Below are 26,620 nucleotides of genomic sequence, written 5' to 3'. Positions count from 1 at the left end.
CTGGGTTCGAGCGCATAGATAGCTTGCAGGTGCCGTTTTTTTTCTCCCTTTCTGTGGGTGGACCCAGATTCTTTGCATTCGGTTCACATCCCTTTTGTACAGCAATGTATCCACTGCGTTTATTTTAAATAGGAGTGGGAATGTAGTGTAAGTGAGTGTAAGATATGAACAGTATGGTATGGAACGGAGACTGTGTTGAGCACCCGAATCCAGGGATAAATAGCCATATCTGTGGTGTTGTGCGACTTTGCTGTATGTCACATTTCATGTACTGTGGACTAAAACAATGACTCGCCTAATTTCAAACGAAAGTCTAATTCAATAGAATATGGATGGATGTTATCAATTACGAGTTCTGGACAATTGTCTTATTTGTATTGGAGTAGGTTGGCCCTGACAAAACATTTTACATAAGAAATTTTCAGAAACGAATTATAAGGAGTATTCCCCACACAGGAATTGAAATAATGAACGTCGATATTTTATTTACATTTTTTCATCTTTTTTATTTAAAATTTTTTAAAACTTGCTTTTTTTTTTCTTGAACTTCGCACCCCAGCTGCTGTGTAATTCGCCTATATGGACGGAACCCCTCAAACTTGGTGTTCTAAGCTACCGACTCGGTCACCTGTATGGATGGGTCGTTCCTGTATACGTACATCAAACTGTAATTTATTTCATGCTATTAATTATTATCATATTATTTAAGTCCTATTATTTGAGGTCAGTTGACACGAACAAAATTAAAATACTTTTTATAACAAACGACTTAGCCCATTCCATTTTAAAATGTGTTGGTTGCCAATCAATGGCTTAAGTGCGCATTAACCTAGGACTACGTTTGCATTCTCACATATGGGATATCAGTTCCACGGATAAACTTCGATGGAAGCTTTTGAGACTGCATTACGTTTAACAATTTCTTACCGCATGCTAAATTGAACCACTTATTTTTGGCACTGTTTAATATTTCGCCTTATATTTCCCATGTGTCACTAAAAATTATTTCTGTGAAATATTAAGATTATTTCATAAAACTGCTGTGAAATCTTACAGTAGGAAATTCTCAATTTTCAGAATAATTTTCAACGAGTTACAGCAAATGACACCGCAGGATGAATGGCAAAATACACAGCGGAAGAGACTAATGAATCTCGTGCAGAGCAGATTAAGCTTGTTACAGGTGAGTAGGAAAGATATTCTTAACTGCCTCATGTACAGATTAACTACACTGGTTGGATTAATGAAAACGTTTTTGCAAAGACAGACAAAGTTTGAACCCATGAAACAAGTTATGTCTAGGCAGTATGAGAAGATTGGTCTTCCCAGACTGCTTAGATTACGCCGGTTTTACGAGTGACTTTTGATATTTCATTATGAAGAGCAGCTGCTTCTTTTCTTTAATTATTTCTACATCTCACGAGAATGGTTGGATCCCTTTCACCCATTTTTTTATTAATTTCACTACAACGTTTGAACCTTTTGTAAGATGTGAAATGTGTCAAGGTGTATACGCTTCTCCATTTTATTTTTAAACGTTTCCTTATTTATTATTTTTTTTAAAATTAGTTCAATTACCGGTGACATTTTTTTCCAACACACGAGAAAGGTCCGCCAATAAAGTACCCAGACCTATTTTATAAAAAATATAATGATTAGTTGAAGACTACTTCTGATTATTGTGAGAGCACTGCTGGAAGGACTTTCCAGAAAAATTATTTTCATGGTTTCCAGTTATGACACAGACGTTTGTGTTACTGTATATACGAGGTGTGGTAATAAACTTCCCGGACTAGTGCAATAAAAAGAACATAAAGTGAAAGAGCTCAATTATTTTATTCAAAGTAATCACCACCTGATTGAATGTACTTATGACACTGTTGTTGTAGTAAGGTTTTAGGAGAATCAGCGACTAAGGCCATGTTGCTCCGTGTATACTGCATGTGTTCTGAGGTCGATTTTCTCCTTGCTGGACGAAAAACCCAAGTTGAGGGAGAAAAAAACCATACTATCCTCGCCTGAAACCAACTAACTCAGCCACGTTGTGAAAAATGCCCATAAAACTTCCTCACGTCATTGACGGGACTCAAACTCGGATCTTTACTAGGGGGCTCCGTCCCCTAGTAATTATTAAATAGCTTTCATTAAGAAGGGGGTTGGCTTCGCTCGCCAACCCCCTTCTTAATGCCAAACGCTTCTTTATCTTCGCCTGATTCGTACACTTTGTAAAGGGTTTTGAACATCTTCACGTACGGGTTTTCGTTCATTATACTTTGAATTATTTCCAAAACATCAGTCCTTGTCACTCTTTTGGCTCGTTCGATCAACACTTCTCCATCGTCGGAGAAGCGTTGATGGAATGTTTACAAACTATAGAATTATTTAAAATATTTACAAGATACTAAACTATTTACAAATATACAAACTATATCGGGACGATCGGTCCCTTCATCAGCTAACATTAATATACAAAAAACGTTACAATGAAACATCAAATGATGCCGGGTGTGGTCATCTATTAGACAGTGAAGCACATGCACAACGTTGGTTAACGTTACGGAGGCAGCTGTTTTGCAATGCACGCAGTTGGTATGCGTCCAACGTATGTGCTCTGCATTGTCAGCAACAAGTGTCTGATTCTGCCCAGTAACCCATTTGTGTTCCTTCCATTTAGAGTTCACCAACTTCGTGCACGTGCTTCACTGTCTAACACGTGACCACGCCCAGCATCATGACCATGCCCAGCATCATTTGATCTTCCATTGTAACGTTTTTTTGTACATTAATGTCAGCTGATGAAGGAACCCATCGTCCCGATATAGTAGAGGTAAGATTGTAAATACTTTAGTATTTTTTAAATATTTTATAAATGTTTTGTCATTATTTGTATAATAATAACAACATTCTACTAATATATAACCCCTGACTTGTAGCCGTGAAGGGAGTTATATACAGCAATGTGCCTTCTGTATATAATAAAGAGTTCTTCTATATCAGCATTATAACGCACTGATCGAAATTTAATCAGGAAATGACCTATGTAATTATTTACCTGCGCATTTGTAGTGATGTAATTGCCCCTCCTTCTTTTCTCCCATTGGCTCGAATAAATATCACTAGGAGGAAAACCTTTTTTAATGTATAGAGAGATTTAATAAACATTTAATAATTATTTAATAAAATATTTAATAATTACCTAATAAAATGATTTAATAATTATTTAAGAAAATATTTAATAATTATCTAATAAAATTATTTAATAATTATCCAATAAAATTATTTAATAAGTATTTAATAAAATTGTTTAGTATTTATTTAATAAGATTATTTAGTAAAAAATTCTAGTACTTTTTTTGTTATCCTCCATCTTTTGAGGAGGAATTATTATTATTATTTTTTTTTTAATGTTTTGGTCCAAATTTCATCTCATTTCCCTAAATTCCTTATTTTTTGTTTCAAATTTTCAGTAACTAACTCTAAGTAAATCAATATTTCGAATTTTTAAAGCTTTTATATTATTAGCATGTATATTCTCTCTCTTTTTTTTTTTTTTTCTGTACGAGGGCGTTTTATTACTTTCCCCTGTATTTTATTTGTTATTATTTTTTACCATTAAAAAGTCTATGGCCATATTTTCAAAGTTCTGTAATCGGACATATGTTTATGAGGGTTTTTTTTTTTTTTTTTTGGTTTCTAAATTTTTTTCACGTTCGTGCTTTGGAAACACCCTGTATATGCTTAGTACTAGTTGGCCTTAGTTTTTTTACGTTTTAGAAATGATATATATACTGTATACACACACTCTGTAATAATATAATATGCAGTGTTTCTGGTATGTTCGGTGAATAATGTATTTTCGATTTTTTCTAGAATCCTGCAAATTGCGGGTCTGTCCGGATGCTCGTGTGCAACTTGACCAATCCTAATGGGTTTGCCTCTGCCATCCACGATGTATTGTGGTGTTTTATCAAAGCCTATTACAGTAAGAAGATGGTAATTGTAAAAACATCAAATTGGCACTACGTTCCAGGAGCCTGGAAGGACATTTTTCAACTGCTTGGTACAGAGTGCACCGCTTTTAATAATAATAGGAAAGAAAGTCCTTGGCCAGGAGATAACAGTAAGGACACACACACACACACACACACACACACACACACACACACACACATACACACACACACACTGCGCGCGCGCATTGATCCGTTCCCGAAGACATGGTTAAATGCGATGCATCGCAAAAAACACTGAATTAAAATGTTCAGCCGAACGACAGAAGAAATGGAATGAGCCAACTAGCTCGCCTGGATGTTCAATAACATGGCATGCGCTGTGTAATTTTTCGGAGATACTCATTCAGTCTGAATGCTTCTTGATGCATCAGTGGCGGACTGGCCATGTAGAGAACATGGAAAATCCCACACGGGCTTGTCTTAACTATGTATAAGTTAAGTGCGATAGCATCATTAATACATAGCCAAATCTAAGTTAACAGAATGTTTGCAAGGCGGCATCGTTTTAAGTTATATCTCATATTGTGAATACCTTCACAACGAGTTGCCATGATATTGCACTACTTCGAATAAGTAGCGCTTCACCTGAGGAGAAGACTAATGTTACTTATTCTCAGATGGATACCACCACCCAGACGGCACCGTTTTGAAAATAGTATTGGATAAAGATCTCAGCTATCCTCAATATCCCTATGAGACTGAGCAAAGAAAAAAAGAGGTAGGAAAGTGACAGTAAGAGAGGAAGAGGAAAAGATGCCGTAGAAGAATGAAAGGGACAGTTAATTTTAATTCTCACACAAACTCAAAGCTTCATACCCCGACTGGGCAATGCGTCCCCACTACCGAGGACTGTTATTACCCAGGACTGTTATTACCCAATCGGGGTCCCACAAACATAATTAAATTCTTCACACCGGTGCCGTTTCTGATTATTTGGCCTTCATCAGTGGGCAGGTAGGCATTCTGGTTAAACCAGACGTGCTTTCCAGTTCTCAGATATTTCTGTAAAATTAAACTCATCAAGGACTCTATATGGGTCCTGCTTTGGAACCACATAGTGGTCTATATGGTTCTGGGAAAAAAAAAAAAAAAAAAAAACTCCATACCCCTATAATAAACTGAAAGGAACAGTCACCCTTATCCACTCATCTCTGTATACCTCTCAACCCAATTGGGCTGCTTACTCTCCCACTGACACACTCCAAGGAAGGCGCAGTCCATGTGACCACCAGGTTGGCAGCCGCCTGGAGTTGGCTTGCCCTACATGGGTTCTAGGGTCGTCCCCCTCTTTAGCATGCAGCTTTCAAAGCTCAGCCGCCGTACATGCGAGAGAGAGAGAGACCAAATGTCTGCAGCTGACTTGGTCCCTTTCCCTCTAATAACTAAGTTAATCAAGTTGGTACGTCCACTCCGCCTAACCTAGACTGATCATTACCATCTAAGCTGCACATATATGTTATCATCTATTAGCCGACATAAAGGTGTGGGGAAATATCATAATCGTAAGAATCTTTGCTTTCCAAGTTGTAGAAACTCTAGTACCAAAAATCTTCTGATTGCAGCATGCATCATTCGAAGGGTGCACTTTGACACCTCCGCTGCAGAGCCTTCTTCTTTTCTTTTCCTAATTTTCCAAGCCTGATATTTGCCTTCGTTTAAGAGGTATATCAGGATGCGCGTCGCTCTGGAAATCGGGGCCGGAAACTGTAAAAATAGTACTTGTTCCCTGGTCAAGCGCGGTATTCCCATTGTTTTGTGCACACTGAGCCAGATACGCTGAATAACCCGACAGGAGAGGAATGCATGTTCCACTGTTTCACGCGCCTTGCAGTATAAACATTCGACATTCACATGCCCTCTAAATTTGGCTTTATTCATCTCCACTGGCAAGTGCCCGTGTATTATTCTCCATGCCAGGTCTTTTCGTGACTCATAACCTATATAATGGTGTAGATTACTCAACATCTGAGTCGTATCCAATCTCAGCCAGCTTCGCGGCATCGGCACTGGCGGTACATTCATATCGAACAACTTCCAATATATCTCTGAAACTTAAAGCTTGTTTCCCATGTCCAAGCACCCTGCAGATAATTCTTGTAAATGTTTGATTACCAATTTATAAAAGGATGTTATTACTTCTACTGTTGGACCAGTATGTTCCATTTTTAACAGTTCAATAAACCTCCCCATATTAAGGCAGCCGCTGCATGGGTTCCCTATAGGGCCGTTCGGATGTGCTTTAACACATATGCCCACCTTAACCACTTCAATTGTGGTACTGCATAGTCCCCCTCACACTTCCTGCAGTATAGCTTCTGCTGCGTCATTTCTTGTTGTCTACTGTTCCAGAAAAATTTAAATAATCTTCAAGTTACCTTTCTGTGTAATAATTGAATGATGTAATTGATACAATGTTCATCAAAATCGGTACTAGAATCGTCCACATAGCATCCTCCCAAGAACCTAGCAATTGCCGGGAGGATCTGCCGGACATTTCGCGCAGGGTACCCCCAGGATAATTATAGGGGCTGCCGAGACCGTGAGGCCTACTGGCAATTGTGCTGGAATTTCAGTTCCCCACTGTTGACATTTCGTCTTGCTTTTATTTGGACATAGACCACTAAATAAGCTGAAATAGCTGAAAGTATCTAGCGCTTTTTGCAGAGAACTGCTGTCCGCTAAAGTTAAGATCACGTCATCCGCATGTGCTACCTATTTACAATGAGTGTGGGACAGGAAGATGAACCCCGCTGATGTTTTTACAAATAACTAATTGCCTTAATATGGGTTCTAGTGCCAATGAGAATAGTGCAGGGCTCAGTGGGCACCCCTGTCTAACCCCCCGTTTGTTTTATTTTCTCTGAGCTGTAGCCATTAATCAAAAGAATAGTTTGTGCCTCTTTGTAGAGACTTATAATAGCTGTTCTTAATAGAGAACCCATTCGGACTGTATGTAGCAAACTTCTTAGGTATTCATGGGAGAGCTTGTCGAAAGCCTTTGCCAAATCCAGAACAGCCACCACTATGCTGTATTGTTTCTGCTTACAATATCCTTGCAAATCTTTCAAAAATGAAAGATTTGCCATCATTCTTGCTGGAATTGCATACGTTTGATTAGGACCTATAATGTGCTCTAAATGCCTTTTAAGTCGGGCGTTTAGCACTTTGGCATACAACTTATAATCTGTGTTGAGTAATGACACTGGCCTCCATTCGCCCACTTCTTTCCCCGTTTTACCTTGTTTTTTAAGGAATATGGTTTGGGCTTCTATAAATCCTTCCGGGACTACCCCTTCTGAGAAAAACTCGGAGAAAATGACAGCCAAGGCTGGTCCAATTTCCTTCCAGTACTTTTTTATAAAACTGTACTGTTAGTCCATCTGGACCTGGCGCTTTACCTCCTTTCATTTCCCTCAAGGCTGACAATAGTTCATTCAGCGAGATAGGCAAATCATGTTCTTGTCTATGAGCTGCCAGAAACCATGGTATTTCCCAGCTCGCTGGTAAAGCTGGTCCTCTAAATGCTGTCTATATTTGCTTGTAAACATGTCCTAAACACAACAATGTCGCCAGTATTCTGATTTCGGCGTGGGCCTTCCCGTATCTGATGGATAAGACTGCTGTCTCTGTGTAATCTGTTGAATTGCTTGAAGAAGAAAGCAGATGACTTGTCTGCTTTTCTATAACATATACGCATCTGGACAGCTTCGTTTTCTGCTTGCCTCTCTAATAGTGACAGAATTTCTTTTTGTACTTCTCTTTCTCCTACTCCATCCTGACAACACTTTAGGAGTCTCCGAAGTTCATAGAGATTCCTTAATTCCCTCCTGCTTTCCATACTCTTTTCCCTTGTTAATTTTTGAAAAGCTGTTTTTATTGCATTCTTGTAGTTCGCCCAGCTTCCTTCTGTCCAGTAAGTAGAATTTCTTAAATGATGCGTTAATCTTTTAATGTCATGCGGGTCACCTTGCAAGAGCACCGGTTTTAACCTCCAGGTGCCCTTTTCCTGTTCTACAGTTAGACCTAACGGAAAATCCATCATGACTAATTTGTGATCCGTTATAGAACGGGGTCCGGAAATATTACTGTCTTACCCGAGTCACCTTACTTGGGACATAAAACCGGTCAATGCGGGTCCCTACCGTTCCCCTAGACAAGGTTGCCCCATGACTTATGGGGTATTTCATTCTCCATATATCTATCAGGTCATGCTTTAAGCACAAACTGTTGAGCTCCAAAGAGCCCCCTGTGCCTCTTGTAGGATCCCCCGTACCTGTCTTGTCTTTAACTGGGTCTAAAACACAATTCCAGTCTCCTCCTAGAATAATCAATCGGGCCCCCAACATAAAAAGATGTAAGCTGCTAAATATTCCCATCCACTCAGGAGCGGTGTTTGGTGCGTACACATTAATCAATCTTATTGTGTGCAAACCTAATCTCCAGTCAATACAGATTATTCTACCTTCTATATCTCTTTGAAGATTGTAGAATTTTCCTATAATTGGCGGTAAGACTATGATGCCTACCCCCTTGGCATTCCTTGAACCAAAACTCCAGAAACTTAAACATTTGAATCTGTTCTAGAAATTGCGTACTTGGAAGCTATTAAAAAAGTGACTTTCTTGAATGAATAAAACTTTTACGTCTAGTAATAACATGTTCCTCTATACATGATGCTGAGCTTGCCCTTGAGCAAAGCCCCGTATATTCCACCTGCCAATAATTACCATGTTAATGCAATTCGTTTTACCTTAGAAATTAACTATTGTGTTAGAGATATGCTTAAAGCATACAAGGTCTTGCCTAACTCTTGTTCATGTCCCAATAGCCATGAAATTCGGGAATTGCTTAGCTACTGGACGTCTGTAACGTCTGTCCCACCAAATTTCCAAAAAATATGTCCCTCCACATAAATTGAATGTTGCCTACTTTGCCTTCCTGAGTATGCTCTAACACTATTCTACTAACTTAACAATTAATGTTTCCATTCCTACTGGTATATGTTTCTTTAAATGCTCAACCCCCAGTAATTTATCACTACCCTCACCTAATTCCCCTTCTATTTCAGAGTAATCCGAACTTAACTCATTCAGATCTTGAATGATGTCCTTTCTCTCTTCCACAATTTGCCTCTTTCTTTTTCCTTCTCCCCCTAGGCTTTCTTCGTCTTTGTTTTCCCCCCTCATCTGACCTCTTGCTATTTCCTCTATTTCCATTAAAATGGGGGTGTCTTGTCTTATATCTATAGTCCCTTTCCCCTCCTCTATTCCTGTTATTAAGTTCGCTGGTTTTAGTGACAGTATCTTTTTTGTGGCTCCCTGTGGCTTTAAAATAACCATGTTTCCCTCTTTCGAATTCTGTACACTTCTCTTTTCCTCCCCTCCTCTAATAGCATCTGCATATGATCTAACTGATCAGCTGCCCGCTTTGTGGCTTGTTTCCTCACATTTATTGCATGCTTGGAGCAGTCGCTACTAATATGCCCCACTTCTTTGCAATTAAAACAACGCCCTTTCGTGCAATCGCACCTAAATGGTCCAAGCTGCCGCATTTCAAGCATTTCTTCTCTACCCCCTTGTAATTCAGAAGTAGTCGGTTTCCCATGACATAAATAATATTGGGAACCGGCTTTCTCATTTCCATTTGCACTGTGACTTTTCCCCGTATATAACTCTGGAAAGCCCTTCTACGCATGCATTTCTATTCTCGTGACTTTCCCATATATTTCTAATGAGTTTTTCAGATATGTATTCAGTATTTCGATTGTATACCGTTCTATAGTGATATATTTTCTGATACTACCCACCAAATGAGGGTGTATTACTTGGTTTTCAAAAGGAAAACCCCTCAACAATGTGTCTCTAGTCACACAATCTTTACAAACTACTTGGTATTTCCTCAAAGGCAGGAGAGTAAACCCCTGCAATCTAGATAATTTTACGCATTTGCTAAACTCTCAATGTTGGTTCATACTCTGCATCCAGAGTGAATTCCAAAGTTCTCTCACGTATATATAAACTCATTTTAAACACAAAAAAAAAAAACGACCAACAGTCGTGCCCGCAGGCACTTAATCCCACTCTGGGAACTTTAGCAGGGTCAGCAAAAAAAGCTTAATATTAAAACTTACGATATCCAGAAAAACTTTCCTCTTTCAAATGTCACCCGACGAAATTGCACCGCTTCAAGATTATTTGGTCCTTCTTCGGTGGGTGGGTAGGTAGGTAGGTACTCGAGTGATGCAATGATGGCAAAACAGTTATGAAGTATAACTCCGCAATATGAGAGATGCCTGATGGTGTATGATGTGTTTAGACTATAAAGTGTTTAGGCTGAAGCCTCAAGCTATGAAAAAGTCTACTTTTTCTATGAATGGAAACTATGAATAGGAACTATGAATAGACTATGAAAAAGTCTACTTTTTCAAAGTCTACTTCAGAGCCTACTCTCTGAAGCCTCAAACTATGTATTAATGATGCTATCCCACTTAACTTATACATAGTCCAGACTTTTTCATAACTTGAGGCTTCAGCCCTAAACGCTTTATAGGGCTTGTCTTAACTGTGGTCATGTTCTAAAAAATCAAAACGTTTTAAAAATAGCGAAAGGTAGCTAATAAATACAGCTGGTTACAAACATTCCAAATGCCAGTTTTGTTTCCAGTCCATCCCTGTATGGCGTTTTTTGCCTTTGTCCCCTTATCAGAAGATGCTGTATGAGTAAGAATAGAAAGAAGAGGATGAAATGAGAAGTGGGACCGACATTCGCTTTTAAATTTGACCGTGCAGAGAAACAGGATATTAAAATATAATTCGGACCCTCCGAGTGTGACTTCATCTCAAATTCCAATACTTAAAAAACAAATCAGTGAAATTTTTCTGTGTTATTTTTGCTTTAATATTAATAGCAAAATTAAAATTTAACGAATTTCCATCTCGCAGGATTTTTTAAAATTAAGTTTCAAATTTGATTCACCCATGAATCGTAAAAATGTTTTTGTTCCAGAGAATTAACAAACTATTTTACTTTACTCATCCCAAACATAAATTATTCTTTTCTCCGAAGGGGTCTGTACGTGTAGCACAGTAGTTATAATCACCGTCTTCCTTGTATGGTGTGAAAAAGGTTTGAATCTCGTCAATGACGCGAGAGACTTTTATGGCTTTTTTTCACTCCGTGGTTGAGTTAGTTGGTCTCGGGCCCGGACAGTAAGGTTCCCCCACCCAGAAACGTGGTTTTTCGTCCAGCAAAACAGGAAAGTTGACCAGAGAGCACACACACAACTTATGTTACCCATGAGCAGATGAGTGGCCCTAATCTCTGGTGGCCCTAATCTGACGCTTTGCTTTGTTCTCTGAAGGGACTGTGAATAAGTGAACAGAATGCGAACATTGCCTGAATCTGAAGTCACAAATTGCCTAGAGCCTAGAGATTTAGAGAGGAAAGTAGGTTACATGTAATGAACTTTTATCAAGCATTACAGTACATGTCAAACACCGTAAAAATAAGGTCAATTATTATTATTTTTTATTCCATTTGCTTTTTCTTTAGTAAATCAGCAGCCTTTTTGACTAATATCCAGTAATATACTTGGCTTCTGCCTTCCTTGATAGCGTTTCTCCATTGTAGCAATATCTTGATGAAAATTTTCATGGTGTCACGGTGTCCAAGGTTATCTGGGAAAAAAACTAAATGGGAACGGAGGAAGATGTGTATTTATAGAGACATACTGCAACCGAGATTTTTGCAGAATAATGAATTCTCAATCAAGATTTTATAGTTGTCTACTGTGTTGTTGGCCAAAATATGGTCCCAAACTTTCTTGAAGGGTTTCGATGCTTCCAATTCCAAAAAAATTAACACCTTCAAAATGTTCATCTTTCAGTAACTCTCTGATCTGCGGACCAACGAATATGCCTTTGATTCAAAATACAGAGATACTTTCTTTTTTTAGTAAATATTTTACATTGTCTGATGAGATTTAATGTAATCATTGAACACATAAAAAACGCTATCTGGTGAGTTAATGCACCGACTTGATATTTTAAAAGCATGTTCAACTGCAATTTACACCAAAAACTATAAGAGCATGAGTTTACTAATATGTAACAACATCAATTCACACCGTGACTTGTCTGGAAGGTTTGCTTTACTCGTATATGTCCATCTGATATGCAAGGAGCAAGTGGGAGTAGAATAGTCTATAAACTACCGGAAATTGACCTGCAGCAAGGTCTAGAAGATTCCTAACTCCAGAATTTCTCAGTCAGCAGTCCAACTAATATGAACAGTAGATGAAAATCATATTATGAACACTAAATGAAATGCCTTGCAATCTGAGTATGCTAGGAAAGCAAACTGACATTCAAAATCAACTTTAAAAGATCCTTTATATTTCCTTTGAAAAATGTTTCGTTGTTGTTTCATGCTGTCTGGTAAAAAAAAGATATTTTTTAATTTTAAATATCGTTCTGTTTATTAAATTCTTAAATTGTTTTTAAACTAAATTTAATTCTGCACCTCCAGTTGACAAACACAGAGCAATTTATAAAAATACGAAATTTTGTGTCAATTATCACGTTTGTTTTATGACGCCTTGCACAGATCAGTCTTCTTGCTAATTGCAATCTTTTTCTTTTCCAACAGATCATCAGTACAGGAATCTGATGAGTGTTCTTCCCTCCGATATTGGCCCTACCATAATTGATCTCTACGAAGATCCCCTCGCGTGGTGGTACGGACAGTTTATTAAGTACATACTTCGTCCAACAGACAGACTCAAAAAATTCTTGGACGCTCAGAAGAAAATAATAGGTTATAAACATCCCATTGTGGGGTAAGAAAATTGTGAGTCATTAAATCTAATTTTGAACTGAATATTTCCAAAGTATTTAGAAATAAATTCATATAGATGCGCATTCATTAATGAGAAACTCGGTCTGCAAATTACAATTACTGCAAATAGCAATCAGTACTATCTGTACTGACTGCTTTCCAGGCAAGGAAAATAATGCACATACTGATACAAATATCAAATGATTTCATTCTTGCTCAGTTACAAATTTTATATTTAGGGCCACCCGTAATTTCTTACATATACCCGTTTATATATTGTGTCTATAAATTGGTGTTCTCTGGTCGATTTGTCTGTTTTGCTGGACGAAAAAACCCCAGGTTCCGTGAGCAAAACCTTGCTATCTACGCCCGAGACCGACTAACTCAGCCATGGAGTGAAAAAAAGCCCATTAAAGTTCCTCGCGTCATCGACGGGATTCGAACCCGGCCTTTTCCACCCGGTGTGGGGAGGACAGTACGATACCACTGTGCTACCGCGCAGACTTGCTCAATAACAAGTACTGTATCTTTGTAAGTGGTGTTCTACAGCCACACATTTTTCTTTTACTGATCACAGACGTTTTGTGTTCCTGTAATAGTTCGCTGTTTCTTTGAGATCCAAACACAAAGACTTTCTAATGGAAACTAAGGTTGCATTACTGTCTGAGAGAGATTTTGCCGAAAAGGTTTGATTACCCCAGTATTTAGAATATCTTAGGTCTGGTAGGTGGTCAGTGCATAGACTTACAAACGCAAATTAATATTAAGAAAGAGTAAACTTAACAGAGGCAGAATCTCCCTCCGGAGACAACCATTGAGTGTCTGAAGGAGTGCACATGTTTCAAGACAAGAACACGTTGGTTGAAGCTGAAAAAAAAAAAAATAAATAATAAATTCAGTAGTTGTGATCCACGATCTGAAGCCACGCACAGTACCACAATAAAGTTATGCAGATGTGAATATCAATTGTTTCTCAGTTTTGCAACAGTCTCTTCAATTATGCTTGTATTCGTCCAGAAAATTAATTTGTTTTCCTCACTCATTTCGAAAAGTCAGGAAGGTACATCCTTGCATCTGTAGTGTAACTGAATAAATATATTTAAAAAATTGCATCCACAATTGGAATTGTCTTCATCATGAAGACATGAGTCTCAAGAACGAGGGACAGAAATTGAGAACTGACGACTCTTACTTTACTTGAGTTTTATATTGAGATCACTTTTTTCGTTGCAACTTGATATTTCTTTAATGTTCTCCTCACATATCCTATCGAGACCTCAATATCTCTGAATTGTCAATATTGCCGAGTTAGTCGGTCTCAGACCAGGGTAGCATGGTTTCTTCTCCCGGAAACTGGGTTTTGTTTTTTGGCCAGCAAACAAACAAAAAAAAATCTACCACAGAATACACGCATTTACAGACAATACGTTTCTGAAGATTTTTATTTATTTATCTGTATATTAAAACAATTTTTTTTTATCCATATGTGCACTATGTGCCTGTGCACGGTAAAAACATACCTAGGATTTTTTTTTTTTTTTTTTTTAATTGTACAACGTTGAAATTCTGAGGTCTGAGTTTGGGACGGGTCATCTCTGCGCATATGCATGATCCTTTTCAGTTAAAAATGTTGCATATCTTCACAGTTTAGGAATTTCAGGACTGTTATTAGTTAAGAAAGTCGTTCTCTCTCTTCCACTGACTTACTCACTCACTTTCTTTGTTTTTGATGTAGGATTCATGTGAGGAGAACAGACAAAGTTGGAAACGAGGCTAAATCTCACCACTTGCAAGAATACTTGTACCACGTAGAAGATTTCTACCAGCAGATGGAGTTACGCAATGGTTCTGTAGCGAGACGTGTGTACTTGGCAACGGACGATCCGAGTGTAATTGAGGAATGTAAGAGCAGGTGAGTCTTCTCTCCGTTTTTTTTATTATTTGCATACCCTAATTCACTTCGGTTTAAAAAGGTCGTTTAATGCCAGTTATGCATAAAGCATTTCGATAGGCTTCAGTCAAGAATGACTTTAGTTTGTTCTCTAATTTGCGTGAAATAAAAATCTGTTCCAGTCTCCTGGGGCTTTTCATTTCTGTGGCTTCCAGAAATGACTACAGTTAAATTTCATAGATTTCTGATACCAAATAAATAAACCACGCAAGACGAAGCTCTAAGCTGATACTCTATATGTGTGTGTGTGATTCATTAACTACCAACTTTTAAACGACATATATTGAACCTTCCACTGATCAATGATCAGATGGAAGGTTCGATATATGGATCCAGTCAGTGTCGATCCACCGGTGATATTCTGTCTTACGTTATTAATCTTGGAAAAATTTGATAGAAAAATTTTGTGAAACTCAAGCAGTTGCTCTCAACTTTTTTAAAGCTTTTGATCATGTTTGGCATGAAGGTCATCTGAACAACTCCCAATCTTATGGATTGCCGACTGTTTTCTGCTGTCGTTGAGGTTTTTTTTAAGGCGCATCGACGACTAAGGCCATGTTGCTCCGTGTATAATGTCTGTAAATTGCGTGTGGTCTGAGCTCGATTTTCCGTTTTGATGGAGGAAAAACCCGAGTTTCCGAGAGAAAAAACCATGCTGCCCTCGCCTAACACCAACTAGTTCAGCCACGTTGTAAAAAAAAAGCCTATAAAAATTCCTCTGTCATTGACGGGATTCGAACTCAGCTCTTTTCCACCTGGAGTGGGGAGGATGGCGATCTTACCAACTGTGCTGCTACCCACGAGGGCAGTGCCGGACCAAGGTATTTTCGCACCCTGGACAGAGATTTTTCTGCTCCCTCTTTACTAAGGATATACCGGGTGGAAAAGGTCAGGGTTCGGATCCCGTCGGTGACGCGAGGAACTTTAGTAAGCTTTTTTTCACTTCGTGACGGAAACCCCCCAGAAACTGGGGGGTTTCCGTCCAGCGAACAGGCAAATCGAACAGAGAACACGCGCAATTTATAGAAAAAAAAAATAATAATAAAAATTAAAAAAAAAAATATATATATATACATTTGTAGATGTAATCATTTACAGGGAACCCTAATATCATAATTTGTTTTACTAAGGATATATATATATTTTTTTTTTTCATGATTTGTAAAATTTGGCGCCCCTTATAGAATGGCGCTCCGGGCAAGGGCCCTGCTAGACCGTGCCTTAATCCGGCACTGCACGAGGGCCTGTTTTCTGCAATTGTGTATCCAGTTTTCTCTCTTACTGATCACTACCGTCTACCATCTCGATCACCGATGGGAATGGTAGGCGGCCCTCTCTCTCTTCAAGTTCTCCACTAATGCTGGAGACAGGAGTTTCAGTTTTTTCCCCACTCTTTTCCTCTTGTATATTTAATGACCTTTTTCTGCTGCCTGGAAATCCTTCCATAGATTTGTTGTTGATAGCACATTTCATTCCACCTTCCAGTTCGAGACATCTTTTCCTACACAATTTCTCAAATATTCACTACGAATTCCTTAAATGTTGATCTCTTAATTTTGACTTATTTTCTTTCAAAATTTTCAGTGTATTCACACCGAAGTTCAATACCTTTATTGCATTTAATCTGCAAAATTGTAATCCTTCAAAAACAATCTTCAGGTCGGTTAGCATCAAATCAGGCTTTCACTGCTTTTAGCTCTTCATCATTTTAAAAAAGAGTTTCACGAAGTTGAGACATGATGTTTCTAAACAAGTAATAGTCACTTGGGGCCAGATCTGCGCTGTACGGGGAATCGTTTCAATATTCAATATCCACATTCATGAATTTTAGCCTATGCAACCAGGGCTTTGTGCACGGGTACATTGTCATGGAGAACCAAATCCCGATGACCCAAATTTCCTCGCCTTTTTTCCCCCCTGAATTTCAACTTTTAATTTTGACATAAGGCTGGTACAATAATCTCCTGTTATTGTGGTTTTAGGTACAAGGTAATCGAACAACAATCCTTTTGTGTCCCAGAAAACCGAAGCCAACAGTTTTCCAACTGATGGTTGGGTTCCAAACTTTTTCGGGGTTGGAGATCCCTTGTGCTACCACTGCATGCGTTCCAATCTGGATTCACGGTCATAAAAATGTAACAACATTTCACACCAGTCACCAAACAGGATAAAAATCTATCGGTACTGTATTAGCAAGAATTAATTTTAAATTCTCTTTTGATAACTCTACCTTCTGATGTTTGTCAGGAATGGAAAAGCTTCTGGGAACCCATCTTGCACAAACTTACAAAATTCTCAAATGCTGATGTATTAAAAATGCTTCAACGGGGAAATGTTAAGTACTTTTCAAAGTTCAGGCACTTTAATTCTTCTGTTTTCTAAATTTTTTCTACAAGGATGGCAATTGTTTCAGAATTGATTGCTTCAGATGGCCGACCAGACTATGATAAAAATTCTGATCGGCCGTCCCACCGATCATCTTGCAACAGTAGCATAACTGGGTGATACTTCCCCAAACACTCCAGGCATTCTTTTATGAATTTTTTTTTAAGCATTTCTGTCCTCTTTGGTCAAAAATTTTGAATATTGAACGATGCTCGTTTTGCTGGATATTCATTTATTTCCATCTACCAACGTAAAAAAAAATCAAATTTTAGAAACTGCCTAAGAAATTGACATATAACTTTTTCATTATATTCTAAGACATTAAGAAATTAAAATAACCTATTCCATAATTTATTAATGCGTTTTATATGTAATTCTCCAGTGTGGCGAAGGAAACAACTTAGTCCTGTTTTATTTGTGCAAAACATAATGCACTGCTCCTGTGCTCATCTTCGATGGCACTTATATTTAAAGACAAGATCACATATTTCTAAGGATTAACTTGCCTTTTAATCTCTTGCAAATAATGCTTCCTCTGCATCAAAAAACTCAACTTTCTTTTTCTCTATAAAACTACTGACTGCACAAAATCTAGATTCGCCCTACCATTGTTCCGATATGTGGGATGGTACCTCCAAACCTCTCTCAAGCTTCTTCAGGTTAATTAACGACATGTTTTCTAGTGGAGTGAAGTCCCTCCACTCTCTGTCTCATAGACATTCAGTTTCTACTGCATTCTTTTCTACGGATACGATCCCTGTTCTTCTGAATTGGCATCTATAATTCTCCTATGCTCTCCAAATCAGTCCGAACACGTGCCTCAACCAATCATTCATTTACTGCCACCTCCCAATTTACAGAATCAACTTTTTTTCTTCCTCACTCATTCCTTCGACCTCTGTTTTCTGGAACAACCGTCCTTCACATCTGTATTCCGCAAATTGCAATCTACAATTCAAGTCTAATGTCGACAAGTACCTCCTGTCTTCTCATACCTTTCGTGTTTTGGGTTTTCACAAAAAAAAAAAAAAAAACTGTTTGAAAACTATATAAACTGTGGTTTGCTGTTTTTGAGAAGAAGAAGAAGAAAAAAAAAAAACTGTCATATCTGGAGAACAACCTCATCCACCCATGCTTATGTCCATAAACTGCATGTGCTCCTGGTCTATTTGCTTGTTTAGCTGGACGAAAAAGCGAGTTTCCAGAAAAAAAAAAAGAAAGTTGCTGTTCTCGCTTGAGACCAACCAACTCAGCTACGGAGTGACAAAAAAAAAAAAAAAAGTCGATAATAGTTCCTCATGGCATTGAGGGGATTCGAACTCGGGCCTTTTCCACCCGCTGTGGGGAGGAGGACAATTATAGTATTTAGTATTAGTAGAGGCATTTGATGCAAGAAAGCAAGCTTATGCAGCATCAGCCAAAAAAAAAAAAAAAAAAAAAAACCCACTTCCACTTCACCCCTCTGTTCGTTCAAAATACCTGTCCAGCTGAGCCTTAAACTTATTTAGGCTATCAACCTCCACCACAAGGGATGGAAGTCTGTTCCACCAACCAACCACCCGCTGGCTAAAGGCAAATTTCCGCACGTCTATCCTACATCTGTCTTTCCTCAATTTGAATTTATGCCCTCTCAGGTGATTATTCTGAGCTAGAGGAAGAATCCCATCAGCATTGAGCATGCTTAAACCATTCAAGGCTTTATACACCTCTATGAGATCACCTCGCTGGTGCCTAGTCTCCAAACACTGTAATTTGCAAAACTTAAGCCTTTCTTCGTAAGAGCACCCCTTTGTTCCCTTCACTAATCTTGTTGCCCATCTCTGTACTCGTTCCAGCAGCTCTACATCCTTCTTGAAATGAGGTCTCCAGACCTGTATACAGTACTCTAGGTGTGGCCTGACCATCGCCTTATACAATGGAATAATCACCTCCTTATCCCTGCTGGAAAAATTCCTGTATATCATTGACAATACTCCATGAGCTACTCTTGCAGCCCGTCTGCACTGCTCAGAGAACTTCATATCTGCCTGCACAACCACCCCCAAGTCCCTTTCATTCTCTACCACTGTCAGTGTAGTACCACAGAGTTGATACGTTGCTCTGGGGTTGCTGTTTCCCATGTGTAGTACTTTACATTTATCAATGTTAAACTTCATTTACCACCTCTCAGCCCATCTGCTCAACCTTTCCAGATCCTGTTGCAGCAGCATAGTGTCAGTAGTGTCCTTGACAACCCTGCCAACCTTTGTATCGTCTGCAAACTTGGACATTAAGCCCGATATACCATCATCAATATCATTTATAAATACAGAAAACAATAATGGACCCAACACTGAGCCCTGAGGGACTCCACTAATAACATCAGTCCACGATGAGCAGTGTCCATTGATTACCACTCTCTGTCTTCTCCCCCTCAACCACCCCTTTATCCATAGCAGCAATTTGCCTCCAATGTCACACTGCTCCAATTTGTGTAGCAGTCTTCCATGTGCAACAGTATCAAAAGCCTTTCTAAGATCCAAGTATATAATATCAAAGTTATTCCCTGCATCCAGTTCTTTTGTGACTGCATCATAGTATCCAATCAAGTTGGTCAGGCAAGACTTCCCCTTAACAAAACCATGCTGTGTCTGAGCTATAACTGAAGTCTTGTCTAAATGATCCTGCAGTGCTTCTTTAACCAGTGCCTCCATTAATTTTCCTGCAACAGAAGTTAAGCTCACAGGTCTATAATTACTTGTGTCAGCCTTTGATCCTCCTTTGTGAATTGGGGTCACATTTGCACATTTCCAGTCCATGGGTACCTCCCCTGAGTCCAAGGAAGCTCTCATAATTATGGCTAAGGGTTTGCTTACTTCCTTTGCTGCCTCCTTTAATATAACTGGATAGATCCCATCCACCCCGGGTGCCTTTCTTGTGTTTATCTTCAACAGTTTCTCCTCCACTTTACTCCCAGTTATTTCAAGATTCTGTACCTTTGTGCTGCCCGCGCGAACTCAATATGCTAGTCAGATGTTTGTACTTCGACACGACCACATGGATCACAGGAGTTTACAACTAACCATTTTGATAAGAATATTGCAAATGTTATCAATATTATCGATAGCTGTATTTAGCAACCACGTGGGCTTTAACCAAGGTCAATCAAAATGCGTGTGCTTAGGTAGTAACACGTAAGCTGTGTGTTCTGCACTGCTGAACACACAGCTTACGTGTTTAGGATAGAAGTGAAGCACTGGCAGACTTTATTATTGCTGTCGTCTTGCTGTATACCTGATGAATCAGATAGGCCAACCAGCAACTTACAGTACAGTAAAAGGAGAATCATTTATAGACATAACGATGTTTGTAGATGATTCTATCAGATTTCTCATGTATTTTAAAGAACTGGAATGTTCATGATGAATAGGTAATAAGTAATCATATGACGTATTACTTATGACGTAATACACAAAAAAAAGTAAAGATGTTAGCTAATGGATATAAACACTTTCCATTAAATTGATTAATTTGGTTTGTTTTGATAATTGGATATTTACGGATGAAGTATGTAATTTGTTGTTTTTGTTGTTGTTATGGGCGTTTAATGGCGCATAAGCTACTATGGCTATAATGCGCCTTAAGAAGTATGTAATGCTTTATGCGCTATAAATATGATGAATTTGAGCATAAGTATTGTTTAACGCATCTGATCTGAAGTTTCAATGAAAAAGAAACAGAAATTTCAAAAACCAGTGTTCCTTGCAGATCTTATGAGTCAGAGAAGCCAGTGGCTATTTTCAAAAACGATAACTCATTCTAAGGCTGACAGCTGGAAGGTCATGGTAAAAAGAGATCCTTAGGGGGTCTGATTTACGTGTTTACAATGGATCAAATAAAAATACTGTACACAAATGTTTTATGCTTGTGGATGGCGACAATGGAGAAACGAATAATTATAAACGGTTAACCCCTTGTTTTTTATGCAAGTAGTATGAAAGTGTTAATATAATTTAGAGTGTTTATTCATGTATTCGTTTGATTAAAAAAAAAAAAAAACATGCTTAGATTTCACATTATATCCGTTTTAGCTGAATCTGCTTTGTCTGTTTTTCTTCCTAGCTTTTCGAACTATGACTGCATATATTTTCCTGAGGGTGCAAATGTGGCCTTCAATCTAACCACACGCTACAGCAATTCATCTCTTTGGGGTCTTCTGATTGATCTGTACCTTTTGGCCGAATCTGATTTCATAGTGTGCACGTTTTCATCTGGGGTAAGTTTTTTTTTTTTTTTTTTTTGTAATATTTCTAATTCAATGTACAAGTAATGTTTTGCTACCTATTCAGCATGTGGGAAAAAGTGAAGTGTTTTTGTTTTGTTTTCTTTACCAATTGATCTACCAAGCTGGGAACGCTAAAAAAAAAAAAATGAAACTGGAAAATTGTGCGGTTTATTATTTAAATTAGTCGATAAAATGCCATTAAGGCGCTGTTTTCCTAAATGAACTAAAAATATTGAAAAATTGAAAAAATATTGAAAAATTAGAGGAAAAAAATTTCCTCTAATTTTTTTGTATAACTTGTCGAATGACATTGTTAAAGTAATATTAATAATACATTAATTCAAATTACTCGAAGTACAATTACTCGTAATAACTGAGTTTCCGAACAGCTTTCGGGCTTTTCCTTGCCCTTAATTGTCCGACGTGTTTGTACACCTGAACTCTCAGAAATATAGCAGAAGGAGAGGATATCTGTATGATGGGTTGTGGGTGGTTCTCATTAGCTCCGTGTGTTCCAAGGCCAATTTTTTACAAAATTAAAAATCTGTTAATAATTCTGGAAGACATCTTGCTCGTCATTAAGTTCTTTGCCTCATCATCGGGATTCAAACCTCGACTTTTTCAAATGGATAGCAATTAACATTGCTACTATTTTGCCAGAGAGGCCCCTGTATGAATTATGTTGTCTCTGATGCGCTTAATAGTAATCTCAGTAATTTCCAGTCGTTTCGGGTTTGAAAATGCACAAAAACTTCCTGTGAGAGAGAGAGAGAGGATTCAAAAACCATTTGACGAATCAGTATTAGGACCACTGTTGTTTTTAATTTTCATAAACGACATCGATGAAGGGATAGAGGGCGTGGTGTCTAAATTTGCAGATGATGTTAAAATTGGTAGAGTAGTTAACGATCACTGTCAAGCTGAGCTTCTTTAGAGAGACCTAGATAGACTTCAGGAATGGTCAGAAAAATGGCAGCTATGCTTTAATCCAACAAAGTGAAAGGTATTACACCTGGAAAACAGTAATTCCAAAATAACTTATTCACTTGGTGGAGTTAAACTAAACCCAGTACTGAAGGAAAGGGACTTGGGTGTTACGATATGGTCAGACATGAAATTCTCTGAGCATTGTAAACAGGTTGCAAGGAAGGCCCATGGTGTCCTATCGATGATCTGTCGAACTTTTGCAAGTAGAGATAGGGACGTGATAATCCCATTATATAAGGCTTATGTTAGACCACACTTGGAATACTGTGTTCAAGTATGGAGACCGCACCTAAAGAAAGACATCGAGCTTCTTGAAAGGGTGCAAAGACGGGTCACTCGCCTGGTGAGATCGGCAAAAGGGCGTCCTTATGAAGAAAGACTTCGAATATGTGGGTTGCACAGTTTGGAAACTAGACACCTTAGAGGAGATTTGACTGAGGTGTTTAAGGCTCTGAGAGGCATCAGTAAAATGAATGAGGACGAAATTTTCAAGGTTATAAATGATGCTAGAACTAGGGGACATAAATTCAAGTTACGGGGGAAAATGTTTAGATTGGACTGCAGGAAGTTTTATTTTAGCCAGCGAGTTATAAATTACTGGAATAAGTTGCCTTCATGGGTGGTAGAGGCCGACAGTTTGGGGAAATTCAAAGGTCATCTGGACAGTACCTTCGGGTGAGGGAAGCGCATAGGATGATAGGTTTAATTTCCTTTTCTTTTATTAATTATTATCATTGTTTTATTCGGAGTTTTTTTTTTTTTTTTTTTTTTTTGGCTGGTGCAGCATAAGCCATAGGCCTTCTTGCACCATGCGGCCATTACTAATACTAACTGAAAATTTCACTTGTTTTTCTTCTCTTCTGTTCTCCTCCGTTGAACAACCCAAACATCTGATCCTAACCTAACTGGCCAACCGATCTTAACCTGGATAGGATCAACTGGCGTATGGACCACCTCATTCCTCAGTGGCAACTTGCACACAGCTCTCTTGCTGTCTTATTTATTGTCCTTCCCGGGTTCCCCTTTCAACTGATGGCGCTTATTGCTCCATTGATAACCTGGAGGATACCTTCGGCCTACATCCTCCATATTTCTAGCTATACCCTCCTTTCTTGCGTACACTCTGTACTTCCCCGACTCTACCTTTTTTTTTTGTCTCCGTCCAGGAAGCTCTGGCGACCCTGGTGGAGACAAGCCAGAGAATAATGGGCAGACTGGCTACCTCCTAGTGGTGTGTGCGGGCAACGTGGAGTCCCACTAGGGGCCTTGCAGCCAAATGCCAGGACACACAACAGAATCTAACGCAATATGTCATATACAACACACAACACTTTTCTGGCATTTACAGTAGTACTATATTCCTTCACAGCGAACATATGGCGCAGATGTGGGAAACCACAGGTGGCGTCTGACCCTAATACTATGCACACTATGTTCTCCTCCGTTGCCAATAACATGGTCTTCTCCATGTTATTGGCAACATGGAGAAGCCATGTGCGCTGATCTGGGACGATTCCAATGTACGAAAACTGCATAAAGGTCATCGTATGTTGTTATTAAAGGGTTTAAGATGCATCAGCAACTTAAGCCATATATAATATGTCTGTAAATTGCGTGTATTCTGTGGTCAACCTGTTCTTTGATGGATGAAAACCCGAGTTTCCAGGAGGGAAAAAACCATGTCACTCTTGCCTGAGGCCGACTAGCTCAGTCTTGTGAAAACGTCCCATAACAATCCCTCGCATCATTGAGGGTATTCAAACTGCAAGAATATTCTTGCCTACGCAGATTCTCCAAAAACTACAGAATCCTGATGCTGATTATCACTGCTTTATCCAGCACCATAACTACCTAGACAGAAGCCTTATAATGGAACTATTATTACCATGAAAATATCTTCTGTAAATTTCCCTTAGCTTTACTTATTTCTCTATTCTTTATTTTAATTTCCTTTTATTAGTGTCGTGATTCCTGTAATTCTGAATCTTGATATCGGAGACTAAATATCTATTTATCTTTATATTTAGGGTATGCTCATCCCTGGCCTGAAGCTGTGAAGTGTTCTGCTAAGCAAATAATAAGTGCTGCAATTATATCAATAAGGATATCATTTTTAATCATTAGACACTGGCTTCTGCCTTTGAATAAATCAGTATTAATCACAGTTTTATTTCATCTTTGCAGTTATGTCGTTTGGCTTATGAGCTGATGCACGGATCTCGAGAGGGCGACTCATCGATGTCTGTACATTCGCTGGATGTTCCTCACCATTACGCACACGTTCAGCCTTTTCCCAGGAAAGTTCTCTACGCACACCAGGCTGTGTTGAAAAAAGAACTCCATCTGAACAAAGGAGATCACGTCCGCAAGAAAGACGAATATGCCCTCGTGTACGAGGCTTTGAAAGGGAAATCATGGGATGGTTTCACCAAAGGGTTTGTTGAAAATCAAACACAGGCGATTGGATATTATCCCACTTATAAAACATCTCCGATATATCAGTTTGCGGAGGCACCCAATTTTGAACAGTAATCTGGCCAATGAATTCAGTTAGCGGCATACTATACATAAAGTACTATTCCATCTGCATTACCTCATTCAAAGCTGTGAATTTATTTTATTTAACTATGAATTTATTAAAAATTTTCAACGAGACACCGGTTAGAATTGTTGGTTAAAGCATACGCTCTGTTCAATAAATGAAGTTAGGCATTATGAGAGAGAGCTGAGACTGCTACTTCTATTCACAGATACGTTTCAATACTACTGTAAACTCATAGCTAAAACTTAAAAGTGAAAATTTTCTTTGAATACGCAGTGCATATTCTGTACTACGGTGCAAAACATTGTAATGCAGAGAATGTCCACCTGGGTTTCATTAATGGTACTTTGGAATGACGAGCTGATTTTGTGTACTTTATCCTCTTCAGTTTAAAATCATTTTTAGGAGTCTCCAAACAAAAGATCAAAATGCTTCAATTTTGTACGATTTTTTTCCCCATTTAATTGAGCAAATGTCGAGCTGCATACCACTGCATAAGTCCTGTCGGCAGGACTTATGCAGTGGTATCCAGGGGGGATATGGTGCATGGCCAGTTTTAAGTCCCCTTTTTTTTACGAGTATATCTATGTTATAGCCATTTAAGAAACCTCTGTCCTCTCCTCATGTGAGGGAGGCCTGGGTGCGTCGACCCCCCCCCCAATTCTTTTGCATGGCTCTACCTGTTGGTAGCAGAATACAGAAGATGAATGTCGCTGCAAATAGGGGGGGGGGGTGCACAGCTGATGTGCCGCATCATGGGATAATGAACCTAGACGAAGTTCCAAATTGGCCTTTTATGATCTAATAAGAGTAGCATTGATAATCTAGATTCTAGAACAAATGACCAAAAACACAAAATTTGAAGGCCCGTCCTTTCGATAAAAATCCCCAAATTTTCATAAAAATGTTCAGTTTCGTTTTACAATTTTTGCTAAAATAATTATTTCCTTTTTTTTTAAAAACATTCCTGTTAGTTATTTAAAATTACACATAAATTTTTATATATTTTTTAATAAAGTAAAGTGTTTTAGTTCAAATGACACTTAAAAATGCTTAAGTTTCGTTTTTTAATAAAAAAAAAAGTCTTTTAATAAAAAAAAAATTCATGTAATTAGAGAAAATAACGGCTTTTATGCCGCTATTTTCTCTGATGAGACTCCAGTCAGAGTCAAAATCCAAGTGTGGGGAGTGGCATAAACTTTAAATAAAAAGCAATATATTTCTCCATCGGAGCAGTGCCTTTTATTTCTAGTAGTACAATGCCAAGTCAACTCATAGCGAAGTGCCTCCACAATATGAGATCAATGTACTAAAGTAGCAAACCCACTTTGCTCATACCTATGTGTAAAAAGAGACTATTCTCGACATGTACAATAATCCCTATTTAAATAAATGGGGATTATTGTACATTTACCACCTATAGACTGTTGTATTTCAATGCGTTGTAAGCAGCGCATGCTGAAAGAGACGTTATTTGTAAATTTTTTTTTTAAATTCTTTAAAATATAATTTATTCTTCAGTCCTTTATAATAAAATAAAATGCTATTTATTCTTTTCATGTCATTATATAAATTTGCAACTAATTTTCAGATAAAGTCATAATAAATTTGTCTTTATCAAAAATAAGATTTAATGCCCAATT

The 26,620-nt window shown here is 38.3% G+C and overlaps 1 protein-coding gene across 1 annotated transcript; it reads left to right on the top strand.

Moving 5' to 3' along the window:
- Positions 1-1,123: 1,123 nt before the first annotated feature.
- LOC150088383 (alpha-(1,6)-fucosyltransferase-like) lies at positions 1,124-24,985 on the top strand. The gene is made up of 6 exons (XM_090369478.1): positions 1,124-1,183; positions 3,871-4,120; positions 12,660-12,849; positions 14,584-14,760; positions 21,286-21,439; positions 24,620-24,985. The coding sequence occupies exons 1-6, from the start codon at positions 1,148-1,150 to the stop codon at positions 24,965-24,967; spliced, it is 1,155 nt and encodes a 384-aa protein (XP_090225604.1). The 5' UTR covers positions 1,124-1,147; the 3' UTR covers positions 24,968-24,985.
- Positions 24,986-26,620: the final 1,635 nt, after the last annotated feature.

The sequence above is a fragment of the Mastigoproctus giganteus genome, chromosome 3 (genome assembly GCF_048544385.1).
Source record: "Mastigoproctus giganteus isolate SK-2022 chromosome 3, ASM4854438v1, whole genome shotgun sequence".
In the NCBI taxonomy this organism is placed as follows: domain Eukaryota; kingdom Metazoa; phylum Arthropoda; class Arachnida; order Uropygi; family Thelyphonidae; genus Mastigoproctus; species Mastigoproctus giganteus.
Note: the sequence above shows the minus strand (reverse complement) of the source record. Positions and strands in the feature narration are given on the sequence as shown.

Coding starts and splice junctions, on each gene's coding strand:
- LOC150088383 (XM_090369478.1), top strand. CDS start 1,148: ATGAATCTCGTGCAGAGCAGATTAAGCTTGTTACAG. Junction 12,850..14,583: donor TATAAACATCCCATTGTGGG/GTAAGAAAATTG, acceptor TTTTTGATGTAG/GATTCATGTGAGGAGAACAG. Junction 21,440..24,619: donor TGTGCACGTTTTCATCTGGG/GTAAGTTTTTTT, acceptor TCATCTTTGCAG/TTATGTCGTTTGGCTTATGA.